The sequence below is a fragment of the Coloeus monedula genome, assembly GCF_965178545.1.
Source record: "Coloeus monedula genome assembly, chromosome: 1".
Lineage (NCBI taxonomy): Eukaryota > Metazoa > Chordata > Aves > Passeriformes > Corvidae > Coloeus > Coloeus monedula.
The window spans coordinates 53,467,663-53,492,839 of record NC_138781.1 but is presented as its reverse complement, the minus strand read 5'-3'; the positions used below and the strand labels follow the sequence as shown (position 1 = coordinate 53,492,839).

Below are 25,177 nucleotides of genomic sequence, written 5' to 3'. Positions count from 1 at the left end.
TAACATCTTACTCTTCAGAGCAAGAATCCCACCAACAAGAAGTACTCTTCTGCCCCTTGGAGTTCAGCTTACTCAGCTGGACAAGGCATAGAGTGGTCTTACTGGCATTCCAGTATCGTTGCATCATACTGGGGACCAGAAAGAAATGGGTTGAGCTGAGGGCAGCACTGCAGATACATTGTACTGTAGGGAGAAATTTAGACTGGAGTGGCAAGAGGCAAGATAATGTTCTTTGCTTGAACTATAAGCTCCATAATAATGCAAGTGTGTTGAACAACAGCCTATAAAATATTCAGTGGGTATCTCTTTCACTGACCTGATAAAAATGTATAGCTTGGGACCCAGAGCTTCACTCTGACATCTCAAAATTTTCCACTAGGAAACTGATGAAAATTAATTCCAAACAGGAAGTGCTTACTGCCATTACAGCATTCAGAAAAAAAAAACATGAGAAAGATTCCTACAATAGCAAATCTTCCCTGGGCAAAGAAAAAAAAAAAACCCAAACAAAACCAGAAGAAATTGTTGTTTATTCTAATCTTTGAATAAAAAGAGCAATTACACCACCAGCAAAAAGGCTTCTCTCTACTACAGACCAAACTAGGATTTAAGAACATACCCTGCAAATCTCCTCCTCCATCACACCAACACTGAAGCACATCACTGAGGCTTTGTTTCAGGTAATCCACATGCAACGAAGCCAGATTCACCATGAGTCCTCAGCAAAGAGCACACTAGTATCAAAAACTATGTGGGTGCTGGCTCAGTTTAGGATTCTGTTGCCATAAGCCTTGAGTTGGGCTTTACAACCAGCAAGATTTTGCATTTGGACAAAGGCTACAAGAAAAGTAGATCTGCCTCCTTGGTCTGCTACCACTGGCTGTCCAGTTTAGCCTGAGTCACAACATATTAATGCAAATAAAGTCCAATTTCCTCATTTTCCCAGGAATTTTAAAGCTGTTTCCCAATTCAGTCTAACCATGGTATACGTACAGAGGTTCCTTTCAGTAAGGCAAGGAAGGCTTAAGTTGATTTCTATTCATGGCTAGTAGTCACATCTTCATGAAACATCACACTCCCAAAAAGGCACAGGTCTCTGCACAAGGTCTCTCCGAATCAACCAAAAATTAAGTTGAATAGAATAGGGGAAAGAAAGAGTTAAGTCCCATGAAAATCAAGCCCAAAGTTCATCTAAGATGATGAATTTTACCTCTCTGAAGAGGACAAAAATGACAAGGGCACATCAGTAACTGTGCTTTAACTGAATTTTTTAATGGGGATGGATACAATTAATACACTGTAAGCCAGTTAACAATTTTCATAGAATTCTTATTACTTTAGTGAATAAATTAATGGTCAGCTGGACAAAAAATAACCCCAGGGAAGGAGTAAAGATAATACAAATTCCTTGAGGAGCTCTTCCACTGCTAGTTCCTGTCATCACTGAACACACCCAAAACTGTATTGCTATGATTCTTCGGTTTCTCCATATGCCTCCCACTGCAATACCTCCAGTATTTCCATTACTAACTCATTTAATGACTTATAGTCCATTATCAGATGGGCAGCTCTTTGGTAAAGGCGTGGCAGAAGATTCTTTGCTTTCTGTCAGTGCTCGTGGCTGATGGACAAAAACACTGAACCTGACACCTTGGTTTGCTGCTGCCCTCACAAAGCCACTATTTGCAGTCATGGTGATGGCTTTTAAAGTGTCCCCTGTCCCAAAAATGGTTAGAGAGCGGCTGTTGATTTTTGAACTAGCCACTAGTCCTAAGGCACGGTCAGACGGCTGATCGGGCACCACGTTAATTCTTTTAACAAGCAACGCAGCTCGCTCTTTCTCCCCAGGTCCTCCCAGTGTTTCCAAGATGGATTGAAAATCTCTGACAGCAGATTCACAAGCAAAGAGCTCTTTTCCCTCCATGAACTCCCTCATCTGAGGCAGGACTCTCTCCCTTCTTTCTTGGGCTGCTTGCTCTGTCAGCACTTTTTCTTTGAAGACGAAGTAGCAGCCACCATAGCTCAGCGCAGAGACATAGGTTATTAAGGTAGTGATGTCCAAATTAACTCTATTGCAGACGTTTACTTTGATCTGGGTAGGGAAAGCAATGCTGGCCACTAAATTCTCCCGATCTACTCTGGTCACCTGCAGGAGTTCAGGGCCTTCTTCATCTGATTCACTGGGGTTAAGATGCTCGTTTTCTGAAGATGGTTCTACCAGTGAGTTTACAGCAACAATGTCTCCTCTCACAGATATTCCCATCTCCTTCAGCCTCTCTGCCATAGGACTGGACACGCTGTTGTAGAATGCAAAGATGATGTGGGGATTGCTGTACTCCACTGGCTGCTGACGGCTTGCTTGCAGGAAGTCCTCTGCCTGCTCAATGACACTTTTGTCACCATACTGGCCTCTTCCCAGCCAGATGTTATGCAGGGCCTCAGCTTTACGACCAATGGCCTTCACCCACGTGTGACCTCCGTTTGCAACAACATCTACCACCAGCGTCTGTTTGTCTCCAAACCTGTCCTCATAAGCAAAGACATGGAGGACACTGACAACGTCCTCCAGGTGCTCTGCTGACTGAATAATGGCTTGGAGGTGGGTAAGGTTTGTACTCTGCAAATGGGATTCTTTAATGGCCACTTTCCCTGCCTCCACCTTGTGTAGGAAGTTTAGCTCAGCCTTCAGTTTGCTACATAGCTTTGCCCCACCTTCTATTCTCCTTTTCTGGGACTTGGAAAGGGCTTCCGCTCTCTTAATCAAGTCTTTGGCAACAGCAATTCTTTCACAAAGCAGCGACTGCACAGACATGTTGGAAACATTATTCCTGTCAAGTGAGAACAAAGGAGAAAATTGTTATTGCATGGCCAAGAACAAAGACAGTCTAAAGAGTTCTTTCTAACAGTATACACTCAAGCCTTGAAGTAGACTTAGTGCAACAGCTATTGTAAAGCACAAGCAACTGGAACCTCAACACAAAGCCCCAGTGATGAGTTCAATTTCTTTCCTTCACCTTTAGGGATCCAACCTACAGCCTCGGAAGATCCCAGTTCTCAGCTATGAAGAACAGCAGCACTCAAAGTTTCCACACAAGACCTTTCAAGTTTGTGGTTTCCCCCCACCCGTCACATAAGAGCCCTTCACTCAGCCAGTCACTGAGATGGATGTTAACTCTCACAGCTCATTTGCAAAAGCTGACAACCAGAGCAAAGTTAAAAATACAGTTCATACCGTAAGCAAATCTTACCTCTCCCTCTCATCACACTTAGCATTAAAATTAAAAGCTACTCATCATGCTTATAGATACCCAGCTTTCAACTTGCACTGTTCAACTTAGTGGATGAACCCCTCAAGACGGTGGTGATGCACTGGGACAGCCTGCCAAGAATAATTGTGGATGCCCCATCCCTGGAAGCGGTTAAGGTCAAGGTCAGGTTGGATAAGGCTTGGAGCAACCTGGTCTAGTAAAAGGCCCCATAGTAAAAAGTGTCCCAGCCCACAGCAAGGGGGGTGGAACTAGATGATCTTTAATGTCCCTTCCAACCCAAACCATTGTGTGTTTCTATTACACAGCCTCGTGACAGACTATGAGTAACAATTCTAGTGTCAGGACAATCTTGAAATTGCTATGTTTTCTAATTCTACTACAAGACTTACTGAGTTGTATCTGATAAATCTATTCTTTCACATCTGCATTACTTTAGTAGGCCTTCCTTGAGGAAAGTATGATAGGAATTCCTTCACTGAATATGTGCTGTCTTTGAAAAATGTAGGATTCATACTACATCAAACAATAGCATATTTAAGACAGTAACCACTATGAATAGTGAAATTAATCAATTTTGACTTCCGACTACAAGTATAAACACTGTAATTTTTCCTATCATTCTTACCTAACCTGCATGTTGAAGTAAACTGGTATTAAAGGACAAGATAAATGAAACTCCAACTGAAGAGCAACAGGACACAGCCTGGTCCTACAACAGGCTTTGCCAGTGTAAATCAGGGGCCTGCCTTCAAACAGTGGGAACCTCACTGGCCCCATGTCCAAGTGGAAACACGGCCAGCATTAACTGCTACTGGCCTGGTCCACATCCAGCATCAGCAACATCTCCTCCTGCTTCTTCACAGCCAAGAATCCTGATCCTTCCAACATGACCTACTAACTCTCTTCAGGGTCCCAGGAGCCCAGATAAATCAGCCCTTCCCCCTTGAAGTCTTCATCACTGCCACAAGCTTATCCTTGCATGTAATGCAATGAGTAAACCTATCGATTAGTAACGGGGCACCTCTCCCCACAGCAGCTACAACTCCTACACACACACGTTCACACAGGCTTCAAGACAGAGAGTAAATCAAGGGTTGCAGTGACAATATAACCACAGACGCAACTACTTTTTCAGGACAACAACTGCGCGGTGGATCCACTATCAACCACAAGATCAGACACAGGCCCTTGCCTTCGCCCCAGGGCCCGATCTCCCCTGGGCGGGGGCCGGCGGCACCGGCCGCCCTCCCGCCCGCGGCCCGGCCCTCTCCTCCCGCCGCTCCGCCATCACGTGTTCGCCGCGCCGAGGAGGCCGCGGCGCCATCTCGGGTGAGGGCATGACGCCCTCAGCGCTCGCCCCCAGCCCGGCCCGGCCCCCCGGCCGCCCCCCGGTCTCGCCCTCCGCCCACACGCCAGCCCCCGCGGAGTGGGCGGGTGCGGGACGCCGGCCTTTGTCCCTCCTGTTCTCCCTGTCCCCCATTCACTGCAAGGACGCGATGTGCCCGGTCACGCCTCGCCTCTCCGGGGGCTCCCGACCCCGCTCCCTCACCCGGGGCCGCCGCCTTTCTCCAGCCGCCGCAGCCCGTACTCACAGCGCGGCGGCCACGGCCCTCGCCCCGGGCCGGCGTTGCGTGGCGTGGCGTGGCGTGGCTCGGCTCGGCCCAGCCCGGCACCTCCCCCGGGGCGCCGGGCGGGGACAGCCACACCACCCGCCTCGCTCCGCCGCTTCAGCCCGCCTGGCCTGGCTCTGCTCCCCGGCGCGGCCGCGGGTTATCGAGAAAACCCTTCGAGGGCGAAATGCATTACATCAAGTCAGACGCAATCACAGAATATTCTGAGTTGGAAGGAGCTCACAAGGATCGTTGCGACCAACTCCTGGCCCTGCCCAGGACAACCGCAAGAGTCACATCATGTGCCTGAGAATATTGTCCTAATACCACTTGATCTGTGTCAGGCTTGGTGCTCTGACCACTTCCCTGGGGAGCCTATTCCAGTCCCCAGCCACCCTCTGGGTGAAGAACCTTTTTCTAATACCCAACCTAAACCTCCCCTGACACCACTCCAGGCCTGTCCCTTGGGTCCTGTCATGAGTCGCCACAGAAAAGAGATGACTGACTGCCCCTCCTCCTTCCTTCATGAGGAAGTTGTAACTGCAATGAGCTGTCCCCTCAGTCTCCTCCCAGGTTGAACAGACCAAGTGACGGTCCTCATACAGCTTCCCCTCAAGGCCCTTCACCATCTTTGCTGTCCCCCCTTTAGATGCTCTCTAGTAGCTTTGTATCTTTCTTATACTGTGGCACCCAAAACTGCAGGCAATGTTCAATGTGAGGCTGCAATAGCATGGACTACAGTGGGGACAGGCCAGAGACAAGTTAGCCTTGGACTTTTAACTTCACTGGAGAAGCAACAGCCACAGCTCCACGCACGTTGGATCTGGGCAAGTTGGGCTGTACTAAACTGTTCTGTGAAAATGTGAGGAAGTGTCCCCAATATTTGCCCAAGGTTGCTGCCTGCCTCCATACAGTAGACATAGCTATGGTCTCACTCCTCTCCATGCAACAATACTCCCTAACAGCATGGGAGAGACTTGACTTCTGATTGCCGGCTTTTGCAGGGAGAGATGCTCTCTACTTGTCTGAATGATTTCACAGGATCTAGAAAGCAAGAGTAAGCCAAAGCAAGCTGTAAGGGGCTTACTGCACCTTCTTTACTGCGGGTGACAGCACACTGAAACAGGCAGCCTGGAGAGGTTGTTGAGTCTTCCTCACTGGAGCTGTTCAGAACCAGAACCATCTGGACAATCCTGTGCCCTGTGCTCCAAAATGATCTTGCCTGAACAGGGAGGTGGGACCAGATGACCCATTATGGGCCCTGTCAACATGACCCATTCTGTCATTCTGTGACTTAAAGTAGTAACTTCCTGAAATGATAACACTGTTCTCAGATCCTAATCCTAGTAGTTAAATAAAGCCCGATTCTCATAGGAGTCACACAATCCTGAGGACCTTGAAGGAGATCCTCTTCCAGGACAAGCAAATCAATGTTACATGCTTCAAGTGACCAGTCGTCTTCTTCTTTCAGATGGCTGCATTAGTAGGAACAAATTAAATGACACAAAGTCGTAATTCACAGCGAGCTGAAGTCATCACGCCTGCAATTTGTCATTTCTCATTAAGGAACAGTGTTTGTCTGCCTTACTGCACCTTGACCCCCTTATGCAGTTTTTGCAAAATATATTTTAAAAAAAGCTACCTTTTGAAAATTACCCAATCACCATATAATTGGCTAGTCCATTGCACTAGTATCTCTCACTCCTGAAGTGATTTTATTTAAGAAATACATCTTCAAGTTAAAATTACTATTTCCTTGAATTTTAATGATTTTAAATGGAAAAATGTTACTTAATTCTCTGCAGTTTAAGGATTTCCCTTTAAATACTACATAAAATTTAGCTACTATTCTAGACATGCAGTTAAAAAAAGAACCCTGCACTTAAAATCACACCACCTTCCCCATCATAACAGTGTAATACCAAGGTCTATCTGCCTACTGCTAAGAAAAGTATGTAATACTCTAAATAAAGCCAGAATTCAAAATATTATGCATATCATTCCTAAATTACACCACGTGCCATGAACTCTGTTTCATTGCAGGGTTTAAGTATTACCAGGGAGCTTTGGGACTCAGTTCTTAATGGTGTAAAAACAGTCACCAGCTTGGCTCATCGAAGTGAAAACCACTGGCAATAGACCATAGAGGCCTACTCATCTCCTTTAACACAAAACATGGAGCAGTTTACCATGGTTTGAAACTTGCTTTTGGCTTAAACTACCCTTCACAGGGTGTTCTTTGTTCATCAATTGTTTCTAGTAGCAGAAACATCTAAACCACTGCAGTTTATTTCTGAAGTACCTAAATGCGTATTTCCATGCAGAAAACTCTTGAGTATTTATATAGCATTAAAAACCTATATGAACATAAATATTCTAAATCGAAGATGCAGCAATATAAAGACTTCAGTTTTATTTTCTCTAGAATAAGAATCAGAGTATGGTCTAGTTTTCAGAGTAAAATACTCAAAAAGGGATCTGGCGGAACTCTTAATGAACCATTTGGACAGAGCTTTTATTTCTGACATTAGGAAATAATTATGGCATGCTTCAGAAATTCTTATTCACCTGATGATAACATAAACCATCAGAAGACAGACATTGGAAAGCACAGGTCAATCAGCTTATACACTGCTTTCTACTCATATTTTGTATTTCCTTCATTAGTTAGGACTGGCTGATGTGTGTGACCTGCCAGGCTGCTCCCCTACATCCTTAGCCTTGTGTACAAGCAGCATGACCCAGCTATTGCTCTCAGTTCACTATCAACATTTTGACAATCAGATTGCTTTAAAAAATATAAAATCTGAAAACAACAACTTAAATGGCTGCAGACCAGATTACTTCTGCTGGAAAAAAAAAAAGGTATATTTATCCTGGGTTTTTTGTGGTAAATGTAGGTTTTTATGACTTGAACGACTCTATACGTGTAACAAATGTATTGATACATACACCTCCACACAATGATATCTGTAAAAAGTTATGAAGCACAAATTAAATGCTCTTTTCATTACATCTTTAGAATTATCTTGCAAGTTGGAAAATACTTTAGCACAATTCAAGGAATAAAGTAATTACATTACATACTCTCATTCTGCTTTGTAATTCCCATTGATTTTTATTGATGGTGATAAATGCATTTAGTTTGCAGTAAGAGTTACTACTTCCCTTTTTCTAACAATATTTGAAGGTTGAAAAAGTGCAATTTCTAGGGCCAAAAAAATAACTCAAGTAAAACAAGTTCTTGTGACACAAAGACCAGGAGGGTCGAAAGCAGAGCGGCTCAAGCAGATCACAGTACACCCCTGAAATGGAAGACTTTTCTGCCCCTTTGTGAAAGTACATGATCTTTTACACCAGATTATACCATTTCTGGAAGTTCACTGACATTTAAACAATATTCCAAAGTGAAAAAATTATCCTGTCACTCGACATCTAAATTTTTTAAAAGAAGGTCGAACGTAAGTTCATCGTGGCTGTATGTGAAAAACTCTTTCCTCAACAATAAGGATACTGAAATCTAAGCTTTATGTGGATAAACAAGCTAGGATTAAAAAGACACACAGACACCTTCCCCCAAAACAGTGGCCTTTGATTTTATTCTTTAGCCTTTTCCAAGCTGTCACTATAACTTTACATTTTGTACAGTATTTTGTGTATCGAGGGAAAGAATTATCCTTAACAAGATTCCATGTATTACAATATCAAGGACCGTTGTATTTGCACCCATGATGTTTAAAAAATCTCTCAGACAAACCATGTAGAAATAAGTATGCAAAAACTGCAAAGAAAAACATTTAAGTAGCTAAAATTAAAAAGACCTTTGTGTGAACCACACAGTCTAGCTCAGTTTCTACTAGGCTATTGCAGCCAAGTAGTCCTTAACCTCAGTAGGAGTGAGCCTCCTAAAACCAGCTTCATTACAGATGCCAACTTCAATGTTGTCTTCTGTCATTTGCCCTTCAAAGCTCTCCTATTAAAAAAAACACAGTTTAGTGAATCACATCAATGAAGACATAAGAAACTTATTTCTTAAATATTTTGCTAACCTTTAGTGTTAAGATAGCTGTATGAATGGCATCTTCAAGCTCCAAATCTTCATTGTATCTGTAAACAGACATTCATTTATTTCAGCATAGGACAAAGACCTTTACAAATTTTAATAATCCTGGAATCTCTAAAAACCCCAAGACTACTAAAATCTTTCTGTTTCTCATACAAATATTATTTGTAAGCACTGCAACATTAATAGTCAAAGTTATTATTTGGAAAAAAAAAAATCCCTACTTTTCCTACTGTCTGTCTATAACATTACTGCAAATATGCTGAATATAGTGTTTATTGCACTCAAGTAGTTCTACATAAATGCAAAAGCTGGAGTTTAAATAAATCAAACTTCCTGTGCATGTGTAAATAAGTACATTGGAAACATCACACCTTAAGTATTTTAAAACTTTGTTCTGACAATTTTAAAAGTGTGCATTTTTTAAAATCTGGCTGTTTTATATGGCACCTGAACAGAACATAGTATCCTTTCAGAGAAGTATCAAATACATTACCTTTTCTCAAGAAATGTTTTCCCATTGACGTAATTTTTTCCCATTGCTGTTGCTTTCCATGCAAAATAAGCTCCCTGAAAAAGCAACAATCTATTAATTGAACTGTTTTGTGTAACTTAGTGAAACACTATGTATTCAATTACTTGGTAAAAAAGTACAGAAGCAATTATGAAAATACCGAGTGTTCTGAGACTGCAGGAGACAATTCTGGATCATATTCAGACTAATTTTATATGGGAACATATGCTGTGAAACTGTACAAAATATGTATAGGGCCCCACCTACTTTGATCCTCGTACTACTTTGAAAGATGAATTGAGTAAGTGAATTAGCATAGTTTTGATTTGGGATTCCTTAAACAAAAATAGTACATTTGCCTTTGAGAAAGTGTACACTCAACTCCTTACTGAGGCTCACTCCACATATTCTTCTTTTTGAAGATAAAGTAATGTAAGTGACTTGTTGCAAATCAGCCATCTGATCTATGTTCACTACTACCAGGATATTTAGTCATCACTTCTGTTCCCTCCTCTGCCATGAAGACCATCAGCAGTTCTATGGCTCAATCAAACTGCCTTAAACAAGGCATCTGCATTTTGCTTTTAACACTGGAGCATCAGCAAGTAATTCAAACTGCTGAAAGTTGCAATGATGACTAAAATGACCTCATTTTTTCATCTGAAGCACTGCACCTCACACGTGCATCAAAGGGTAGTTCTTCTGAAGTGCAGTGCACACGCAGCAAATAAACTCATTTAAATTAACCACTGTCATTAAATACCAAAGCACATGCATTACATTTCACAATGCAACAGGTTTTGGCTTAACTTCCATCCAGTCTGGAGCAGTATAAACAGTCAATTTCTTTTTTTCTAGTAGCTGTTGCAGAACACCATTTTTGCTGGCACTATCACCTAGGTGGAAAGGTATGAAAAGGGCTGATCTCCGTCAGAAACAGCTGCCAGCACTCAAGCAGTACAGGAACATGTAAGCACAGAATGATGCAGGCTTGCTCCAAGCACCTATTGAAATGACCCATTTTGACTTCTGAAGTTATGTTAAGGTATCTTCCATTCTAGCTCTGTATTATTATTCTCATCACAAAGTATTTCAGGAGCACATGCAAAGTTTCCCATGGTTTTTCAAAGCAGCAGAACTTACAAGTGTAAGATACTTACAGATGGATCCGACTGAAATAAATATGGCCGCCCTTCGTTCCAGCCACATATTAGCAGTGATACACCAAAGGGACGAACACCACTACAGGCAAACAAAAAATAATAAATCATGCAGTGAAAGTCAAAGGTGACTAATTATTTTGGACATGTTTGCCTTCTCCCCAGACCAGGGCTGTGATGAGGGATGACGAGTAAACCAACAGAACAAAACCAAAACTGTCCTGCCTTGGCTGACACATTTGTGTGCAAGATACGGAGACCCATTCTCACCCACTGCCAGACAGTGCTCCTCCTGCTGGCCCACTTTCTGTGCACATTCTCCACTGAAAAACTGCCTTTTCCACAAGAACTCCAATCACTGGGTAGCTGTTACTCATTACATTTAAACAACACAATCTTTCGAAGCAACTCTGCAATTCCAGCACGTACCCAGACTGCGTATACTCCTGCATCACAGAAGCAATTCTCTGTACTAGCTGAGCTGTTGGAATGGGCTCGTGATAAACCAAGTAATACTGCTGGGCCAGCTTCCGAGCTCTGTGCACAAGTACTCTGAAAACAAAGACAAAACTCCTATGTCAAAAAAATTCCAACTACAACTGGAAACTCATAATAATAAATATCTGTTCAGGAGTTGTACACCTGGCATAACATCAATGTAAGAATACAGACTGCGCTGAGTTATCTTTATCAACCAAGTAATCGCTGAAATATTTAAAGTGAAAGTAAGGTTGAATTACACTGCTTTCATTCTTTAGATACAAGGTTATTTGACAAGTTAATTAACATATTAAGAAAAACTTCAAGTGAATGTTATTTACAGTGCAATACAATATAGTATTATGAGATACACTTAAAAAGAAACAGCCAATTGCTACCTGTTACCTAAATTTCTTGTATGAATATGTATCTAAATGGTGATCAAACAAAATTTTTTAATACCTGTAATCTGGACCCATACCACTGTACACTAAACCTATATGTTTGGTAATTGGTTCTACTTTGTGGACACTTCTTTCATCATACAGGATGGATTTCTGCTTCTTCTCAGTTGCCAACACCACTCCATTTGCAGCTGGAAAGGAACAAAAAAAATCTTTAAATATTAAACTAAAATTAGCAGTCAAAACACAGAACAAGCTTATTAAACTGTAAAAATTTTCTTCCTCTCTTTTTAAAAGCCATTCAAGCTTACAGTCATGTTAAAGAGAGATACTTTGATGAATACACCGAACACATTGTTTCTTTTTTCAAATAACCATACAGCTCCCATAATCCCATTCTAAAGATTCTGAATAACATTAATAACTGAGCAATCTACGTAACTTTTTATATCTACTTCTACCAACTGAATGTCTCCAAAATCACCCAAAAAAGAATGCCAGGTAACATTAAACCTATTAAAACATGTGAAAATCCACTGAAAGAGTAACAAAATATGTAATAGAAAAAGATAAAGAAGGATCCAATACAAAGGACCCAGTACATGATCCAAATTGGTTTAGTTCTCTCAAAAAATAGTCGAAATCCAAAATCCTCCACTGAAGTATTTTCAGGACATACCTTTAATCCCAACTGATGGAGCTCCTGCAGCTACTGCAGCCAAAGCATATTCAATCTGAACAAGCTTTCCAGAAGGACTAAAAAGAAGACACAAAATAAAGATTTCCACTCAGTGGGAAAAACCTTCAGGGTGTGTCATGACTTTCTACTGAAATTACACTGAATGTGTGTTTCTAAAAGCTTTCAAGACACTGATGTTCACTGCTGAAAGGAACCAGCAAAACACGACTATGCTTTTTGACTGACAAGCACATGAGGTCAATGGCACAAGACAGCAACAACTCCTGTTCCATTCCCAGGTATTCCTGCATTTTGTTTTAACGATCCACATTATTCTGGTAATGGATGCAGAATCCTCAGAGCAGAGCTGCAGGTGTCAAGCAAAATAAGTTACAAAGTAATTTATTCAGAAAGATGGAGGGGTCCATTCTCCATCCACGGGAAAAAGGACACCAGAGAGTCACTCACTGGGCAAGTGATTTTGCAAGTGGATCTATTTTCTAGGCTGTATTTCAGACACTGCTGCTTTAATAGTTGCAGAAGTAAAATCAGATATTATGTAACTCAGTGCTTAGATGAAGAAAACAAAGCAAGCAATAATCAATCAGTGTAGTCATTTATACACTGAGGAAACAGCGTGTAAGGGTGACAAACTAGTAACTCTGGCTTTTCCGCTACAAAATATAACAAATCAGAACTGTCATTCCAAGCATGTAGTTCTTCTGTAAAATTCTTCTGTAAAATACAAAAAGTTTGTAACTCCCTTAGGAAACCATTTCCGACAGCTAATAAAGAATTCAATCTACTTGAGCAGAGCAAGCACGTTGGGCAGCTTCCATCCATTAAGAATATTCTTTTCATCATTTTAAGTTGCAAACTGCTTCATTTGCTCAACTGCAACAAGCCTTTAGCAATTCCTTTTGCAATAACACAGTGTGATTCTCCTCTGAGAAAAAGGGGGCACTTCAACACAAGCAGCATGAAGATTCTTATGTCCAGTTTTTCTTTTTTATATATGCAACATAGGTCTTAATACCTTAATACTTTCATCGAGAAAAAAAAAAATTGAAAGTTTTCCTCTACTCTGAATTAATCTTCAGTCTAGGTATTAGAGCAACACCCCAACAGACCCCACTCCAATGGCATATTCATTCTGTGCATGTCATCATTCCACATTGGGGCCGTGCACAACACCAAGTGCAAGGAGAGCAGAGACTGCCAAGTGTAGCAGGAAGGAACACAAACTATTCTAAAACTCATCTGCTTCACTCATTCCCACATCTGCAAAGCTTGTTCTGAAGCAAGCTCTCACGACACCACAGCTCAGCTGTTATCACGCATCTCCAGTTAGCTAAGAACCAGAGAATTATTCCCCAGCCTATAGTGTGCGTGTGTGTGGTGATCCCGAGTTTGCTAAACCAAACACACGCTGTAGGGCACTACCAGTGTCGAGAAAGACCTTAACCTACAGCGGTTCTGTCTCACAGCCACGAGTTGACACAAGCGGCGCCCGCACTGGGGCCCGAGGTAAGCGACGGACACCAAATGGAACCCAGGACTCTCCCGCAACCCCTGCAGCCCTTCAGGAAGCCTCTGGGCAGCTGCGTGTCCCCCTCAGGCGCCTGACCCCCGCCGCTCTCCCCAGGTCCGTCACTCCTGTCCAGATCCAGCCCCCGCTGCCCCCCAACGCTCGCAGGCCCGATGACTCTGCAAAGCGCCCCCGCGGTTCTGCGTCGCCGCCGCCGGCAGGCCGCTCCGCTCAGGCTGCGCGCCGTCCTCCCGGTGGCCCGGCAGCCCGCCCGCCTCTGCCCCCGGGCCCACAGCAGCTCCTGCCCCAGTACCTGAAGGTGGTGAGGGAGAAGCTATAGCCGCGCTCCGCCATTTTGGCACCAGCCCCTGCACGCCCCGCGCCGGCTCCTCGGCGCAGGCGCGGACGCCGCTGCCGCTCCCGCTCCCAGCGCTAAGGCAAGGCGAGCGCGCTGATTGGCGGGGTGGCGGCGTGTACCTGAGCGTGCCGAGATGCGGTTGGCGGAGAGGTTTGCCGTGAGGTATGCTGGGAGTTGGAGTCCTCCTTCTGTCCTTCGCCGCCCCGCCCTCCTGGTCGCGAGAGCAGTGCTGGGACTTGGAGTCCCGTTCATGTGTCCCTGCGATGCCGTGACAGAGTGAGGGCACTCGGTTTCCCAGAAGGCTCAGCGACAGGCGCATCTTCCCCGAGGGCTCGGCAGGGTCGCGTGGGGCTATGGCGGTGGTGGTACTCGTCCGCTCTCCGCTGCCGCGGCTTCGCGCCCTGCTCCAGCGCTTCTGGGGGCGGCTGGAGCGCGGCCTCTGGCCGGGTGTCCTCGGGGGACAGAGCCCACCCTGGGGTAGGTCGCGGCCTCTTCTCCGCCTAGCTGAAGGAACTGGACGTGTTCCTGTGTCATCTGCCTTGAGAAGGGATTGGAGTAGATGGTCTCAGAGGTCTCTTGCAACGCCATCGATTCTGTGAGAGGGCGGTGTGGGGGCTGAGGGACTCGTTTTACGTGTGAAGGGCGGAGGGAGAGAGGGCGCTGGGGCAGGAGGGCGCGGCCCTGGGGTCAGTGAGGGAGCGGGGCGGGGGCGCCGCTCTGACCTTGCTTCGGGGGTGACGGCAGTATCGTGTTGTGTTTCCTCGACCGCAGGTAAAATGGGGCTTGGCTGCAAGGAATTTCTTTCTCAGAGAGTCACAGAATATGCTGAGTTGGAAGGAGCACACAAAGATTATCAAGTCCAACTCAGCCCTGCCCAGGACAGCCCCAAGAGTCACATCACGTACCTGAGAGCGTTGTCCAAACGCTTCCTGAACTTTGGCTTGCAGCTGTGACCACTTCCCTGGGGAGCCTGTTCCAGTGCCCAACCACCCTCTGGGGGAAGAACCTTTTCCTAATGTCTGACCTGAACCTCCTTTGACTCAGCTTCATGCCATTCTCTCAAGTCCTGTCACCACAGAGGAAAGATCAGTGCCTCCCCCTCTGCTTCCCCTCATGAGGAAGTTGTAGACTGTGATGAGGTCTCCCTTCACTCTCCTCCAGGCTGAGCAGACTAAGTAACCTTAGCTGCTCCTTGTGTCACTTCCCTTCCAGGCCCTTCACAATCCTCGTGGCCTCCATTTGAATGCTATATAAGAGCTTTATATCCTTCTTATGTTGTGGTGCCCAAAACTGCAGACAGTATTCAAGGGGAGGCTGCACCAGTGCAGACTGGGACAATCACCCCCCTCTTTTTCTTTCTCCTGCAGGACCAGTACTAGCTGTGCGAGGTCCGGCTCTTGTTCCACAAGGGATAAATGATGCTGGTGAGAGCAGTGCCGAGGCGCAGAGCCTGCTGGAGAGCGTCCTGTGGATGGCGGCGCCCAAGCAAAGGCGCACCGTTGAGGTGAACCGCAGCCGGCGGAGGCATCCCAGCAAGCTCATAGAAATGAAGGTAATCAGCAAAGTCCTTGTTTTAGAGAGTCATTGCAGAGAGAAGTACTGACTGTACAAGCTCCCTGGACTTTGTTTATACATAAATAAGCTTAAAAGAAACTATAATCTTTAAAATCCATTGTAACAGATACATTCATCATGTGTGACAGTAGTCTGAGGTTAAATAAACAGTGGCACTTGAGGTGCAAGCCAACAAAATGTGAATTTTGGCTGAAGAGATAATTTAATGGAAAAGGCCTACATTTTCTGTGCATCTAATTGAGTCCATAGGTCTTTAGTCTTCCAAACATAAATAGGCATAATGACTTAGATACTGAATTTATAGGCTGTTCTTAGTAGTAGCCATTGACATAGCAACACATTACAGAAAAATTATGTAGAAGGATACAGTTTGAAATGGTAGTTGAGTTTCTCTACTATTTCATTTAACATTTTTATTTGTAGTCGTTCCCTGTTTCTTTTTCTGCTGCTGTTCAAATGACAAAATTTCCTGTTTTCCACTGTCATTTTAGAGGAACGTAGATGTTTGTCCTGAGTGTGGAAACTTGAAGCAGAAACACGTCCTTTGTGGCTATTGTTACGCAAAAGTCAAAGAAGAAACTCGACTGATACGGATGGAAATACATAAGAAGGAAGGAAGACCGTTTAATGCTCCAACTGTGGAGACTGTTGTCCTTTATGAAGGAGAAAAACCCACAGAAAAAGATGCAGGCAAGCGGATCATTGAAAGAGCCAGGAAGCGTCCATCTTGGTTTGTTCAAAATTGATGCTGTAGGATTAATGGTAGCAAAGGCAGTTGCTGCAGGAAGAGAATTCATGATTTTCAATAATGTTTTTCTTGTTCACTCAGTGTGAACAGAACTGCTCTGAACTTTTGGGAAGCCTGCTTGAATTCTGTGTTGTACCATATGATTTTACAATCAGGTGGTGTTTCTCTAGCATGCAGTGGGAAATGCTTCTCAGTGATACATCACAGCAGTCAACAAACAGAAATCAGGATCTGCTTTGGATTTGGATATCTGCATACAGTACACTGAACAATTTGTATGCTAATGTTCTGTGCTGGTTTTGTAAATAACATCTTTTAAACAAAGCAAAAACATTCACAGATGTACAATAAAGTGTTAAGTGTCCCAGGGAAATTTGCTTTCTGGTTTTGGCTGCTGCTCTTAGGGAGGGGAAAAAAAGGTTGAAAAGTGATGTTGATTAAAAACAAAGGATATTTGCAAGGAAAGATGTAGTTATTTGGTTATTTCCTTTGTGTGGATCTCTCCACAATGCTGCTGTTTGAGATAATTGGTGATAGCCCTGGGTTTGAGCAAAATAGTGATTGCCACATAGTATTTGCATTTTTTCTGCACTGGACTAAGGCTGAGTGTTTCTTGCTATTGTCAGTATACAAGATACTTTTCTATCTTAAAAGGATGTGGAAAGCCTGTTTTCCCCCCTCAAAATACACTTGGTTTTTTGAGTAAAAAACCAAATTGAAATGTAATGACTGTAAATGTGACAGGGGTCAAAGCTGGCTCTTTGCAGCCGCTGCTGTTCAGTAGTCTGGGTGGTCAGTGTGTGCTTGGAAAACTGTGAACAGCCGCAGTGCCTTTGGCTGGAGTCCTGGGCAGAGAGGGAGCAGCTCTGCCTCCACTCTCCACTGGTGCCCTTCAGAAGTATAGTTGCAGCACCTCCCTGGATTTTCACTTTGGTTTTAGCCACACAGCAGCATCACTGCCTTGGGGATTTAAGTCTGTTTTCAGCTTCTGTTTGGGATTTCAGTATACACATGGTGCTCTTTGGTATTGTGTGGGAGTGTGTCTTGTTTGGTTCAGTCCGGGTCTCCCCTTTGGGTTTTGTATTACTGTACCATCCCAGTTTATACCCTCCTGGTTTCGTGTTCATAACCCTGCTTTCTCTATTTGTCTCCTCCCAGACCCTGCCAATCGCTCCGGCACCCCTCCCAAGCTTCTAGAAAGTTCTGACAGGGGCGTCGAGTGATTGGTCTTGGGGGGAGGATCCCTCCCTTCCTTTCCCAGGATAGGTTCCCTTGTGTGTCCCTCATCCCGCAGACCCGTCCTTCTCCTTCCCTGATTCGATGCCGTTGTCATCCCGCCCCTGTCGCCACCCCTCCATAAAACCCCTGGCAGGCACGTTCAGGGTTGCTCATTGCTGGACACTCCCGGGGGGCGAGGTCCCCTGTTCGGAGACACAATAAACCTTCCGGATTTCATCCACAATTGAGCCTGCCTCCTTCTTCCACCACCTGCCTCTATCGGCGCGGTCCTGTGGAAGGACCCACGAGCCAGACCTCGGGTCTCCCGGATTCCGGATGCTGGCCCCCGCAGCCTGCTGCGTCCAGAGCTGACCGGGCAAAGTGGGAACTGCTCCAAAAAGGACGCAGAGGCAGTATTGTGGCTCAGCCACCCTAGTAGCTATTTGCTGCCAAAAAATGCAAACCTGCCCCAGCCCTGTCTGGGTGGTCCCTCTATTTCATTGGCACTTGAGTGTATGTGCTCCTTTGCTTCCTGGTTCAGGGAGCTGTCCTGGCTTAGAACTGTTCCCTGGCTTTCTACAGCATGTTGTTTTTTTGGTGGGGATCTCCCTGTAGGGATCTTCTGTCAGGGTCAGAAAAGTGGCAGTGTGGACTGTAGGAATATGAAAGCAGAGGACACAGGACCACACTTTCCTCAATAGGCTTCATTGGTAGTTGGCTGAGCTCCTTATGCCTGCTTAGGGAGAGGGCTGGAATGCTTCACTTCGGCTTTCCTTGCACTGGATCCCATGCTTTGAAGCATAACTGGTAGTAACAGATGTTAGTGGAGATAATGCATTTCCTCCATAAGTAATGGGAGCAAGGGAATAATGGAAGCTGATAAGTAAATTGATGCCATTCAATTGACAGTATCCAAGCAAACAACATAAGTCTTTTGATTTGTCCAAACTGGATTTAGTCCAGTCATGCCTATTTTTCACTTGTTCAGAAGTGAAGCCAATGAAAGGTGTCCAGCAGGATGTGGAATGGAAAGCTAACTTTTAACAGAGTTGCATGGGATGAGACTGACATATTAGAGGTGAGATTAGCCCAGCAGTAAGGCAGATACATACATGCCTTTCCCACAGGGCAGTGTATTTTAGAGAGAGGTGAGAGTCTTTTTATTTGTCCACATATAGGACCAATTGCACCTTGCCAATTGCACTTAGTTGCTTTTTAGATATTAATATTTGACAGTTCTGTAGGAAAAAAGCTGAATAAGCATCACTTCCTCCAAGATCAAGGTTAGTGAATCCTTCTGGGTAAGAAATCAAACAAAGGGGCAAGACACCTGCATGGATGAGCAAGGAGCTTCTGGCAAAACATAAGAGAAGAAGGAAGTTTATGGAAGCTTGTGGAAAAAGGGGCAGGGTTCTTGGGCACTTGGGAGGTATATAGGAGTGTTTTACAAGTATGCAGGAATGTGATCTGGAAGGCTAAAGTCCATCTGGAATTAAATGTGGCAAGGGAGGTCAAGGACAGCAACAGGGACTCCCACCAGTACACCAGTAGCAACAGGAAGATTTGGGAAAACATGGGCCCCCTGCCCATGGTGACAAAGGATCCAGAGAAGGCAATTGGGGAAGGTCTCTTTTTGCTTTAGTCTTTATTGCTAAGGCAGCCCTTAGGAAGCTGTGACTCTGTAGGCAAGTGAGAAAGTCTGGAGAAAAGATTTTGTGTTGAGGAGGATCAGTTTATAGAGTTGTGGGTGTCAAGGCCTTGATGGGATGCACCCTCAAGTGCTGAGGGAGCTGGGAGATGTTATTTGTAAGATCATGGAGAGGTACATGAGAACTCGAACTTCAAAAAGAGCAAGAAGGAGGACAGGATCCAGGAACTACAAGCCAGTTAACGTCAATCCCTGGAAAGGTGATGGAATGGCCTGGTTGTCACCTCTAAACATCCAGACAAAAAAGAAGGTTATGAGAAGTAATCAACATGAATCCACCGAGGGGAAATCATGCTGGACCAACCATCCTTGTGTGATGAAGTGACTGGCTGGGTGGATGAGGGAAGAGCAGTGGATAATGTCTACCTCTACTTCAAGGCTTTTGATGCTGTCTTCCACAACATTCCAATAGGCCAGAACTGGCTGAGTGGCAGATCCCAGAGCATTGTGATCATCACCACAGAGTCCAGCTGGAGGCCTGTAGCTGAAGGTGTTCCCCAAGGGTCAGCAGGGGGCCCACTCTTGTTCAACAGAGATCATTAAGGGACTGAAGGACAGGCTGAGGGAGCTGGGCCTGTTCAGCCTAGAGAAGAGACAACTGAGGGGATCTTGTCAATGCATAAAATGCTCTAGGTGAACCTGCTTTAGCAGGAGGTTTGAACTAGATGATCTCCAGAGGTCCCTTCCAACCCCAGCCATTCTGTGATTCATTTCATAGACACACAGTTTATGTTGGTTCTGCATTTATGCAACCCAGACAAGAGGAGGTGCTTGTCAATGTTTCATAGTTGTTTCTGAGTGATGTGGGGGGAAAGTCATTTGGTATTCATGGTGTCTAAAGGAAAAATTAGAACCAACTGATAAATATTGAAGATTTGTATATGTAACTGATGTTAATTTTTCATAGAAGAAATTCTCTTCAGTGGGAGTCAGAACAGTCTTGTTTGAATGACTTTTCCTTCAGAAGAAAAGCAGAGCTCATTTTCATAGCATCATTGTGTCAACCCTGACAATGTAAAGCTCCATTACTTTCAAATAAAATTGTAAAAAAAAAAAAATCCTCTAAAATATGTAGCCTGGTCTGTTACTTGAAATAAGCCCTGTCTATATGTAATTTAGAAGAAATATAAATTGCAATAGCAGTAATATAGAAACACACATTTTTAGAAACAGTGTAAATTAAAATCAACAAAAGGCAAGCTGGTTGTTGCAAATGCTGTGCTTTAGAATCCATTTACAAACAAAAATTTTAGGCAAAAGTAATTTCATTTTGATTCTTTGGGTACCTGCTAGAAGTTGAAATAGACATTTTTTGTCTGAAAATTTTATATGATTAAGTACATGTGATATTTGATTAATTTTTTCTTCTATAAGGATTTTATGGAAAAATTAATTTATTTTACATTTTAGAAAGATCCATAAAGGTGATGTAATGTCTTAAAATACAAGGATGCAGGTTGCTAAACAGTTTTATATATTACTAAGATCTGCAGACACAATCTCTGGCAGTGATCAATTACGATATCCTTAGAGGCTGATAAACCAAGTTCCTCCTTAATCACCCATTTGGTAAGGAAATGTTAATAAAATACTTCTGCCCAGTGAGTCTTAATCTATGCTGTTGAACAGACTGTGCCGTTTAATGTAAGACACCCTCCTTCAAAGCACCAGGTGGCAGAGCAGTGCAGATTTCGGGCAGGTGCAAAACAGAAGCCCGAGATTTCAAGTGAGATAGGAAACAGTGTCAGATTCAAAGAATTTGCATCTGTGTGAGCAGAACATCTGCGAAAAGACTGAAGTTGATGAATACGAAGAAAAATACAATAAGTGTTATAAGATACAAATTAATTGTTTCACGTAGATTTGATTTAATCTGTATGGAAAACTAATACACTGGCTTTTGTGTATATTTATGCACTTCTGCTCTTTGCTCCGTGAATTATTTGAAATAACTTCTCCTTAATTACAGATGGCTTTTCATGTTGTTTTCCACGCCTAATATAATCAGATAGTTGACATTTTATTTATGCAGCCAGAAAGTCCCAAAATTAATAGGTCTGATGGCATTCCAGTGAATTTCGAGGTATAATTGTCTTGAATTCATAGAGCCATAAGGATCTATTTATAAACAGCAGACAGGACCTGGAAAGAAAAGGAAACCAGTGTGGTGTTTAAAAAGATACTAGTTGCTCAGAAGGGAATAGAGGATTTTGTGCCCTGTCAAAGTTTTGAAACATTTTAGAAGCACAGGAGTGATAAAGGATCCTGTGTCTTTAGAACTTGTGAATTAGTATTTAAATAAGATATTAACAAAATTCCTTCTTTCACCTCACATGACTGCATTGTGTAATTTATGCTGTGAATGAGAATCAATAAATACGAGATGTTTCCAAATAATTTACCTCACTCTTAACCTGCCAAAGACTTAAGAATGGGGCCAAATGGAAGGAAAACCCATGAAATGAATGAGAAGAAAGTACACTATGCAGCAGTGATGGATCTAGTTTTGCATACTCCTATGTATATTCCTAGGAGATTCTGTTGAAGTCAGTGGCATATAATTCAAGGGAAAATTTTGTGCAATGTACTGAAATCCTGGGCATGTGGATGTATGCAGGTATACGTATTTTTAATGCAGAGCATGTACCTGGGAAACTACTGCTGGATACCAAACAGATTTGGTTTACAGCTGAACACTAAGATTGCCTTTGATTAATGTAGTAAATTGACTCTAATCAGTTGATGTTTTTCAAACATCCTATATTTCAGTTTCAATTCCTTTATTTTCCTCACTGGTTGAGGACAATACACATACTTAGAAGAAAGTTTATAGGATTAGTTTTATATTTTGAAGTGCTGGATAAACCTATGAAAAAGAAACCTGAAACTGGAGCAGAAGACCCAAAACAAAACTTTTGTCACCATACAAAATTTGTCAGCAAGTTCTCTGGAGGGCCACTGCTGAATCCTGTGATTATTTTAGGGTTTGTTTTTTTGTTTTTTTTTTTAAATAAAGCAAATTTCCTGGTTCTAAGATGGTGAATCAAAAGTGAAGAAGCAAAGATTTGGAAAAGCACTCAGCAGAAATCCAGTCCTAGTTTATAATTTTCTAGCGTGTTCTACCTTTTAAACGAATCCTAAGATTTGAAAAGTTGGGATGTACTTATCCAAATACACAGGTATCTGACTGTTTCCTTTGGTTTCTTCAAAGGGTACAGACTCTTCTCTATACAAGATGATTCTGATGGAGTTGTTCTCACTAAACAGTCATACAGAAATGTTCTGACGTGTCCTGGATGTAAGATAGATTAACACTTTATGTGTCCTAAATTTGGAATCAGTTTACCAAGGTTCAGGAGGAATAGGCACCATAAATGCAGCATGTCATGGTGTAGGAAGGAAAGTGAGCCCCTACTTACAGGGCTGCCAGCTCTTACATCCATTCCCAAGGTATACTAAAGCTGTTTCTATTCCCAGCCCCATCAGCTTGTCTATCGCTGTGGCTTACAGCTCTGCTTTCCATTATGCTGTAGCTCTAGAGCACATTATGTGACATTCTCTCAGTGGAACTAAGGATTTTGAACAGCTTGTTGGAAAGATATATATTTCATTTTATAATCTGGGATTACTATTAAATACAAAGAATAGAGGTTTTGAAGGGGCTATACTGAATAGCTTAAGGCTCAAAATTGACAGGCCAGTCCTGTAGGAGAGGTTTGTTAAATGTACTGGGTTTGGAAGTTCCTACTCATTTGTCTTTTGACAGTTCCTACTCGGTCATAGTCAGATCAAGTAGAGCATCTAAGGTGTTTTAAAAAACATCAGGAGTCTGCTCAGTTATAGATATCTTATATAATTCTGTCTCTCTTAAACAGAATAAATGATACCTTGGTCTTCAAGAAGCCATTGATTTCCATAAGATTTCTTTTAAATGAAATTGTAATTCCAAGTGACTGAGAGGCAGGCTATAAAACATGAACCTGTTGGTTACAAAGTCAATTAATGAGATCACAATAGCTCTATTTTTAAATTTCTGGTTTTTAAAATGGAAGTCAGGGAAATAAAAACTAAGCCTGTCCATTTCCAACACCCTTCATGACACATCACTTGAGCCCAAGGGTCCAGGTCTGCCGTAGTCCTTTGGATAAGGTCATTTGTGAAAAAAGAAGGTGATCTTTTAGGAGTTCAGGAGAATGCTCTCACATTTCAATTTCTATTGCCCCAAGTGAGTATTTTTCAGGTGTCTTTGTCCAGCACAGAGCAGATTACCACAGAGTTACTATGGAAAAGGAACAGAGGAAGGGTTAAAGACCAAGAAGGTCATTGGCAAGTATGTAGAAGTAAGAGGCATCCAGTGTTTGTGTGTGTAATACAAAGAGCACAACAGGAGCTGCTGCAAGAAATGCAACCGAGAAACTACAAAGTGCTTGTGTGTGTGGCACAAATACCACACCCCCATACATCATTTTGGTAGTAGCAAATCATGTTGGAAGCTAAGTGGCACGGTTATTACATGACAGGTGGCAAACTGAAGTGCCAAAAGAGCAAGTGAATTCCTCAAAATTGCTCTCTCGGTTGGTGGCAGGGGAAGGAACTGGAGCTATTTGCAGGTTATAGGCCTGTTGTGTTCTCTGCTGTCACAGGTGAGGGAATAATGACAATTATCACTTGTGGTGATTGTTAATGTGGCCAGGTTTGTGTTCTGATCAAGTAAACGACTGCAAAGATACCAAACATGGAAACATTTGATGGGACACAGGCTCATGAGGGCCTTTATCCAGAGCTCTTCAGATAAACTGGAAATCTGGTTTATTATTAAAACATGCCCCCCTTTATTGATTCTTTTTTCTCCTTTCACTTGAAAACAGGAGGAAAAACAGTGCAATTTTTGCAGGAAGCTTCCAAGGACCAAACCAAACCACTTCTCATCTGCCGAAACAGTGTCTTACACTAAAAGAAAAGCCATTCTGTGCAGTGAGGTTATTTATAAAAGTATGACTCAGCTGGACAACAATGGCAGAATCTGTCCCCAGGAATTTTAAATGTATAAATCTAAAAATAAGTGTAATCCTAGAAGTAAAAGACTTCTTCTCCACAGATTAGACTCTTTTGGCCCAGAAATAAGGTGCCTTCTTTATCTGCTATAAGCAAGACATTCTGTCTAATAGGAAAAAGAAGAAAAAACCAACACAAATAATACAAGCGATTAAATTGTTAGGAAGAGAAACCCCAAGAACATAAGATCCAGAGATCGTTCACAAGCAAAACCAGCAGTACCAATGTGCAAAGAATTGGTTTAGATATTTCTCAAATATTTTTTCCTGTGAGACACTTCATACCAAAAAATACAAAGAAAGAGAATTTACAATAATTTCTTCCCTTTTCTTTCTGATCAAAGAGTTGTACTTCGTTTTCAAGCCACCAGAGTGTATCTTCCTCATCTTGCTGATTTGGCTGATACAAATTCAACAGGCAACCAATTGAGAATAGTTAGTTTTGATCAAAAGTAATTTAATTCTTTTCAGTTTATTGATGTTATAATAACCCTAATTGCAATGACTGTATCATCCCAAGAGCATAAACATTGGCTTGTTAATATGATTTTCAAGAATTCTATCTGTATCAGGAACATTGCACTTGAAGCAGGAAAAAAAAAAAGCCTCCATAACCTTTGACAGACCTTGGGTCTGACAAATATGAAGAAGAATCTGAGACTTTAAGCAAGACTCCTTTCTTTTCAAAGATAAGGCTGAAATGAAAAAGTGATGACCATGGCTAAATATGTTTCTCTGAGTTTTCCCAGCCTGTGGCAGTAAAATATAAAAAGATGAAAGTTACTTGCTGAATTTAAAGCTGTAGAGAG

The 25,177-nt window shown here is 42.9% G+C and overlaps 3 protein-coding genes across 4 annotated transcripts; 1 reads left to right on the top strand and 2 right to left on the bottom strand.

Annotated features, from left to right (window-relative positions):
* Nucleotides 1-563: 563 nt before the first annotated feature.
* Nucleotides 564-5,009, bottom strand: LOC309573716 (UPF0415 protein C7orf25 homolog). Of its 2 annotated transcripts, none has more exons than XM_082282859.1 (2): nt 4,862-5,009; nt 564-2,828 (listed from the first exon to the last, which is right to left on the bottom strand). In XM_082282859.1, the coding sequence occupies exon 2, from the start codon at nt 2,810-2,812 to the stop codon at nt 1,544-1,546; it is 1,269 nt and encodes a 422-aa protein (XP_082138985.1). In that variant the 5' UTR covers nt 2,813-2,828; nt 4,862-5,009; the 3' UTR covers nt 564-1,543. The 2 variants fall into 2 exon arrangements, with proteins under 2 accessions (XP_082138985.1, XP_082138984.1); XM_082282858.1 differs by having other exon boundaries at nt 4,819-4,975.
* A 3,445-nt stretch (nt 5,010-8,454) lies between these two features.
* On the bottom strand, nt 8,455-14,136 carry PSMA2 (proteasome 20S subunit alpha 2). Its single transcript, XM_082277015.1, has 8 exons — nt 14,021-14,136; nt 12,180-12,256; nt 11,559-11,691; nt 11,046-11,168; nt 10,617-10,698; nt 9,439-9,512; nt 8,929-8,986; nt 8,455-8,852 (listed from the first exon to the last, which is right to left on the bottom strand). Exons 1-8 carry the CDS (start codon nt 14,059-14,061, stop codon nt 8,736-8,738), a joined length of 705 nt encoding a protein of 234 aa, XP_082133141.1. The 5' UTR covers nt 14,062-14,136; the 3' UTR covers nt 8,455-8,735.
* A 268-nt stretch (nt 14,137-14,404) lies between these two features.
* On the top strand, nt 14,405-20,332 carry MRPL32 (mitochondrial ribosomal protein L32). Its single transcript, XM_082282687.1, has 3 exons — nt 14,405-14,542; nt 15,433-15,617; nt 16,132-20,332. The coding sequence occupies exons 1-3, from the start codon at nt 14,419-14,421 to the stop codon at nt 16,384-16,386; spliced, it is 564 nt and encodes a 187-aa protein (XP_082138813.1). The 5' UTR covers nt 14,405-14,418; the 3' UTR covers nt 16,387-20,332.
* Nucleotides 20,333-25,177: the final 4,845 nt, after the last annotated feature.

Coding starts and splice junctions, on each gene's coding strand:
- PSMA2 (XM_082277015.1), bottom strand. CDS start 14,061: ATGGCGGAGCGCGGCTATAGCTTCTCCCTCACCACCTTCAG. Junction 11,169..11,558: donor GGTATGGGTCCAGATTACAG/GTATTAAAAAAT, acceptor CTTTGTTTTCAG/AGTACTTGTGCACAGAGCTC. Junction 8,987..9,438: donor AAAACATTTCTTGAGAAAAG/GTAATGTATTTG, acceptor GTCTGTTTACAG/ATACAATGAAGATTTGGAGC.
- LOC309573716 (XM_082282859.1), bottom strand. CDS start 2,812: ATGTCTGTGCAGTCGCTGCTTTGTGAAAGAATTGCTGTTGCCAAAGAC.
- MRPL32 (XM_082282687.1), top strand. CDS start 14,419: ATGGCGGTGGTGGTACTCGTCCGCTCTCCGCTGCCGCGGCTTCGCGCC. Junction 14,543..15,432: donor GGGACAGAGCCCACCCTGGG/GTAGGTCGCGGC, acceptor TTTCTCCTGCAG/GACCAGTACTAGCTGTGCGA. Junction 15,618..16,131: donor GCAAGCTCATAGAAATGAAG/GTAATCAGCAAA, acceptor CTGTCATTTTAG/AGGAACGTAGATGTTTGTCC.